A 7,097-nucleotide genomic window follows, 5' to 3' on the forward strand; every position below is an offset into this window, starting at 1 on the left:
ATGTTGTCATGTGACTCCTAAGCTAATGCGATGGAGTAAAAGGCAACAAAGGCCGCATCCCCTGAGCGTACCAGAGCCCTAGTCGCCAGTTAATGGAATTCATCGGACCTCCACTGGTCTGACACGGTCCGACGAGACAAACTGTAATACATTAAGTGCCTTACGGCCGCTTTCCGCTGCAGTGGATGTGAGGTGATGACTTCTGTGATCCTAACATTTGCAGGCGCCCCAAACAAAATCAGCAAAGCATGGGCAGCATGGTCCTATGGACCGATGTTTCCACACATTGACAGCGTGTTTTGGGAATGTCTTCGAATCACTGAAACTATTGCTACCCCAAAACCAGTCTACCCCGAAGATTGCTTTAGCCTCACGGATGGAATAACTGTCCTGACTACCGTCCCTGTCTGTTGTGTCATTGTGCGCACAACGTTTCCGCCAGTTATCCCGCCAGCCATCGTCAGGCGTTATGGAGTGCTGATATGGACTTGGTGATGCTTTGCTTTCAGCCATGTATGCGCGATAACCCAAATTCACTTTTTACATTGTTAGGATTCGAAGTAGGATTCGAAGCAGTGTCTGCCAATTGCGAGTCCAATGTTCTACCAACTAAGTGAACCGGGAAGGATGGTGGTCCGAACAAAGTTCCTCCTCGTGCTAGTGGTACTTCGTGAAACTGGTACTTCGTAACACTGGTACTTTGTGATACTGGTACTTCGTCTCAGTCCTTCCGTACACTTACTTTAGTCCTGTGTTCGAGGTCAAGTTAAGCAAAATGTTGCGGAAAGCGTAACGTCGCATCTTGCATGAGCGAATGTACTCAGCTCATGTGACCTTCTATATTTGAAAGGGATCCTGAGCCCTATTACGAATGACGAGATATTTTATTTAATACGCGTAGCACACGTTACTGGCTTAACACGCGCTCGGGTGGGGGTCAGCTAAAAAAACTGAAGGTTTTCCAGAATGATTTCCAAACGCCACGGTGTAGACACGCTAAACCTGAATAGCTGTGGATAATTGAATAGTTAATATTTTGACGCAAAAAAGTAGATGCACCTCGTAAGGTCGCTGACCCATGGCAGGTCAAAATCGGGCAATGGCTGTCGGCGAAGGATATTTCTAGGGAATCGTTCAATGTGGCACAACGGCAGAGTGTTAGACAAAGCCATGCACATATGAAATGAACGGCTAAGCTATACAATAATTCAATCTGAAGTCACAATGAATTCCATTGACCTAGGGTCAGGTATGATGGTCAGACCGAGGCCAAAACCAACCTGTTTTTTGCACGCAGGTTTGGTTTGTGGCATAGCTTCCGGTGCTTTTTTCGAATTTATTAGTAACAGGGACCCCAGCAGACATATTCCATGCACTTTTCAAGGTTAGAGTGGGTCACTGACCTAAAATGACTCAGGTCAATGTCTTGTTTTGAACAGCGTATCACCCAGTGCAATCTCTCATGTTAAACCGAACGACAGCCCTGGAGCAATCTCGCAGGTATTTAGTCGCCTTGATCATATAAAGGTCAAACAAGGTCACTGAATTTAATTGGACACCATTAACCTTTTTCTTAGGGCAGAGATATAGCTTCACGGCGGTTGCGTGAGGAGGCTTGGAGGCACTTTAGACACTTATCTGGAATTTGACCTTTTTGACGTTATTTGACCCCAAGGTCGTAACTAAGGCACCTCGAATTTTGGCGCAAGTAAGTTTGCATACAGGTCAACGTACTCTGTCAGTTTGATATTTCTAGCTCCTTAGTTTTTGGGATATCAAGGGGTCAAATTGACCCCCACCCGAAGGATATTCAACTAGCCGCCTGGGTGTATGCAAGGTTATAAGGGTAAAAATCTACGTAGACATGGCGTAATCATGGGACTAAAGTTTAAAAGCCCATGGCATGGTTTTCGGTCGATGCTATGAAATTTGGGTGTATATCATATCTCAGCAATGTATGTGTGTAAGTTTGGTGTATATCATATCTTGGTACTATCACATATCTTGGTACTGCAGTACTTATAGGGAGCGAAACGTGAAAATAAGGTAATGTGAGGAGGGCGTGTGCCAAGAATTTCTCAAATACTGTTCTGTGATCTTTGGTGTTGGTTAACTTGCAGATCCAAACTGTCGGAGGGGTCAGGTGAGAAAGGTGCGTAGGGAATAATCCTTCGACAACTTCGATATGCCCCCAAGACTATTTCCGAGCTAAGATATGGACCACAACGTTTTGACTGGCGGCAATCACAAAGATTACCAGAAACTGTCCCATTTACAGGAAAACTTGCTTCCTTGAACTGAAGTGGTGTGCGCTGCATTTACGCCTCCCGGGATTAGCCACTCACCACCCCCATTAAGGCAGGTTAACCCTGTATCCACCGTACCAACGCCCCTCCTCAGGCTAAGGCTACAGGATTGTTTCTGAGCACTTCCGGCTTAAGTTCTCGGGACAAAGTACGCCGTTCAAGTTCGTGGTGCGTGGTTAACCAACTGGAGCAATATTTTAGAGCACGTTGTTTAACACGCGTCCGAGTGGTCGGCTGGGTACCCTTCGGAGGGAGGGAGTGGGTCACTTTGCTCCCCTTTTGAGATCTCGGGAACTAAGGAAGCTAGAGACACTCCAACTGACCTCCAAAAAGTCCATAGCAGATGCGCAACGCAGTTCCTGCTATCAATAAATTCGAAATGAGCGCCAGCAACTATCCATACAGCAAGCGCCAGAGTAATAAAACAGATTGGTTTTGAGCTTGGTCTCACATTTATACCCAACCTTAGGTCAACGTTATTTGTCCATTTAAGACTTGGCTTACCTAAGAAAGCACCTCGGTGACGAATATTTGCATATATATATATATATATATATATATATATATATATATATATATATATATATATATATATATATATATATATGTATATATATATATACATATATATATATATATATATATATATATATATATATGTATATGTATATATACTGATCGAAGGCTTCGTTTGTAACTTCCACACTTGTAGTTTGTAACTTGTCATTTGCCCGACAACACACTTTGGTCTCACCTGACATTTTGGCGAGCGGTACCAGCAATGCTGCTCACTCGCAAAATCTGAGGACGTAACTAGACAAGCACAAGGGACAGACAGGCTCTCTGATGTTAACATGCTGTTAACATGAAGTAACATCATTGATAGCGCTGGCAAGCTGTTACTCGCCATTGTTGGGGCCATTGCCACGGTCAATTATATCTTCACAGCTTTAGAGAATCAGTAGTAACCCATTTAAGCATTACTATTCAGCAGGTGTTACTGTACGATGTTGTATTTGTCCTCTTCATTTGACTAGCTGATTTCCCATTTCTAAACAAGAAGTGACGCGGTTTTATAACATAGGTTTCCCACATAGGTATTTAGCATTTGTGCCGCTAACTGAATAGGGCAGGAGCTTTTGTCCAGCTTTTCAAGGGTGATTGCGTACATTTAACAAGCATAGCAGGTATATTTGAAAACATTTTTTACCACAGCGCGCGTTTTTCGCATAATATCCGTTTCACAGCAAACATCTTTATTCAGGCCAATACGCAGACCAGTATTTCATTTCCACATGCAGCATATTACAAACTACTCTTCAAAGCTTCTGACACAAAATGTGAATGCCACATAACCTTAACCAGACTCAACACAACTGGGGAGCTGTAGCATGTTTTCCCTCATTCATTTATCCTTTCTTTTGACCAGAAATTTTTATTTTACACCACTATGGCACCGCGATGTTCTAGCCTTGGCGCAAGCAATACGAGTGATAATCAGTGGTCCTGGCATGTGAAGAACAGCTTGGTTTATTGCCTTACAGCCGAAGTTAAAAAGGCAAAACGGGTATATCCCAGATTCTTGTGATTTTAGAGAAAATTTTGCTTTTTGGGATCAAAATCTCATCTCTCTTTTCCACACAAAGTTTTATCATGCGGCGCATTGGACGTTACTTGCGGATACACCTATCATCCGAAAAAGCGGACAATGTCACTGCGGCTAGTTGTTGGTGGTCAAGGTCGGGGTTAAGGCGGCGCCCACAGGAGCGACGCCCGGACTCCGGCCCCGGGCAGTTGTGCCGGCACCGCTGTTCTGGCGAATACGCTGCCTCCACATGTGATGGCGTCGTTGATACCAACAAGCCCGACAAAGCCTTACATGTATGCCGGCAATCAGATGGTTCACCTGTTGAGTTCCCTTTCACTGTCTTGCTCACTTGCATATAGTAGAATGGCTGTAATGACGATGTAATTCTGTTTTCAGGTCCTCCAACGTTCCTGATTTTCGGAAACTTATGGACAATAATAGAGGCCATAAAGGGAAACTTTCCATCCGTGGTTAAAGCAAGCCGTCAAAAGTTCGGCGACATTTTCGCATTCGTGCACCCTACCGGTGACAAAGAAGTGCACCTTTGCAATTTTGACGACATTAAAGAAGTCTGCAAAAGGCAAGAGTTTGCTGGGAGGCCACAGTCCTTCCCGCTGCTGGTGCGAAGTTACCAACAAAAGCTGGGCCTATTTTTTAGCGAGGGACCCAGCTGGAGGGAGCATCGCCGCTTCGCCCTGCAACACCTGAGGGATCTGGGTCTCGGAAAGACCTCGATGGAGTCGATTATCCTGGAAGAGTTTGAACAGCTGGCAAACGAAATGGCTGGGAAGAGCGGCTCCCCGATGGAAGTGGTCGGCCACTTCAACCTAACGGTACTGAACATTATCTGGCGGTTGGTGGCTGGCACACGGCTCGACCGCAGCGACGAAAAAGCTCAGCGTCACGCTGCGACCGTCAGAGAATTCTTTGAAACCATTGGCCCGACGAACCCGCTGAACTTTGCGCCGTGGCTGCGTCACCTCCTTCCCGAGTGGAGCAGTTACGCGTCACTGATCCGCCACCGCGACACCACGACTGACATGCTCGCGGAGCTGATCCGCGAGCACAAACGGACGCTGAACCGCTCCAGCCCGCGTGACTTCATCGATCTCTTCCTGCTGGAAATGGAGTCTCCTGACGCCGAGGCGCGCCAGTTCACGGAGCAGAACCTGACAATCATCAGCATGGACTTCCTCATCGCCGGCATGGACACGACGGCCAACTGGCTCAGCTGGGCGCTGCTCCTGCTGGTCAGGAACCCGCAGGTGCAGGAGCGAGTGCAGCGAGAGATCGACACCGTGCTGGGCCGTGCGGCCCCGACGAGCGCCGATCGCGCTCGCCTGCCCTTCACCGAGGCCACTATGATGGAGGTGTCGCGCAGGGCGCCGGTCGCGCCGCTAGCGGCTCCGCACAGCGCGCTGAGCGACGCTACTTTCCACGGATACACCATCCCCAAGAACACCACGCTCGTGCTGCACTTGCACTGCGTGTTCATGGACCCGGATTACTGGGGCGATCCGCTGGCCTTCCGGCCGGAACGCTTCCTGCAGCCGGACGGCAGCGTGCGACGCGACGAGCGGCTCATCCCGTTCGGCATCGGGAAGAGGCTCTGCCTGGGCGAGACACTGGCACGCACTGAGACGTTCATGCTGTTGACGTGCCTGCTGCAGCGCTTCCGCTTCAGCGCCGCTCCAGACCAGCGCCTCTCCTTAGAGTCCAGCCTCCTCTTCGTTCAGCCGCCCCGGCAGTTCTCCGTAACATATGAGCTCCGTGACTAGCTGTTGACGTTGGACACTGTATAACTATTACAAGCCCATGCCCTTGGAGAACGTTTGCAATCTACCGGCGCTATGTCTATATCACAGTTTTGTTCATGTCCATGGCAATTGTAACTCCCATGGGCATGTATGTATCTCATATATATGTGTATACATATACATATATATATAAGTATATATATATATATATATATATATATACATGTCCTATGTCACTAACCATGACATTGGTGGCTTTAGCCTGTGTTTACTCTTATTACATGTGCTTAATGCTTGTTCAGCTTCGTCGAAACCAATGACAATATCGATAAGTGAAGCGCCCAAGCAAGACGTCTATTGTAAATGCATCGGGTCCCCATCCCTGAAAAGGACAGTTTGGGGTTCACACGCACTGCAGTATTCAGTCCGTCGAGAGCGGTGGCGTCATTAGTATGGCTATTCCATTCAGGCCTACTCCCGCCGGCGTACACAGATTCAGGGACAAGAGACTGTCTGAATTGTTATAGTGATCATACTGATAGCTCCCTGTCGTGCTAGTCGTTTTTGGCTGGGCACATAAATGAATGCAGGCGGTGTTGCGTGAACTGCAAATTGTTAACAATTCCGAAGCATCTGGCGCTTAATACTAACGCAGCAATCCAACATCGCTCCTAAATGACTTATTCCAACTCAGACGGTTTTGTAATGCTGACGGCTGCCCTGTGACGCCTACCTTTCGTTTTGCGATACTTGTGCGTTGCTTTTCTCGGCCTAATTGAGACAGGGTGCCGTTTTTATAAGTTCCCAGCCTACGCCTTGTAGGCAGAGGGCGGTCTCAGAGGCACAAATAAGGTTTTATAATAGCTTCCAAACGGTATTGGGCACGGTGCTGAGTCTTCAGTAGCTGAGTTCGCGCCATTGACACACGTGTGATTAAAACCCGAAATATCAGAATATTAAATATCTATGACCTCTTTGTCGGGTCATGTTGGTGGCATTGTGATCAGAACTGACCAGCGACGCTAATTTCTCGAGGGGGATTTGTTTTGAAGAAGATGTCTTGACCGCCTTTTTGATCAGCATCATTTAGAAATGCATTTATGTCGCACTGACGGTTTTCGTAAGGCAAAGTGATATAGGGCTAAGCTAAATCATGCTTTGGCTTTCGTGACAAGCGTTAATCCTCCCAATATATGACCTAATACTTAATGGCACAGGTTTTGCAGCGCTGGCGGGCCATTCTAACGCGATTTTCCCATTGATGCTACTTATCTAGCTTTATCGCCAGGCCGGCCAATGGAACGATGGCCTTCATTCCTTTGGCCAGATATCACATGTGATAACTCCTCCGACCTGGTGTTACATATGATAATTGCCTTGACCTGATATTGCATGTGATAATTCAAATGCTTCAATGCTCGTTGGTGCCCATAGATAAAAGGGATC

At 47.1% G+C, this 7,097-nt stretch overlaps 1 protein-coding gene across 1 annotated transcript; it reads left to right on the forward strand.

The window, feature by feature from the left end:
- Positions 1–4,287: 4,287 nt before the first annotated feature.
- On the forward strand, positions 4,288–5,781 carry LOC119089751 (methyl farnesoate epoxidase; the record flags this gene model as incomplete). Its single annotated transcript, XM_037212561.1, is given in 1 exon segment — positions 4,288–5,781. A coding segment is annotated over 1 exon segment (1,385 nt), but the record flags the coding sequence as incomplete, so codon positions are not given.
- Between the last annotated feature and the right edge of the window lie 1,316 nt (positions 5,782–7,097).

The sequence above is a fragment of the Pollicipes pollicipes genome, unplaced genomic scaffold (assembly GCF_011947565.3).
Source record: "Pollicipes pollicipes isolate AB1234 unplaced genomic scaffold, Ppol_2.1 Scaffold_3087;HRSCAF=3621_pilon_pilon_pilon, whole genome shotgun sequence".
NCBI classification, from domain to species: domain Eukaryota; kingdom Metazoa; phylum Arthropoda; class Thecostraca; order Pollicipedomorpha; family Pollicipedidae; genus Pollicipes; species Pollicipes pollicipes.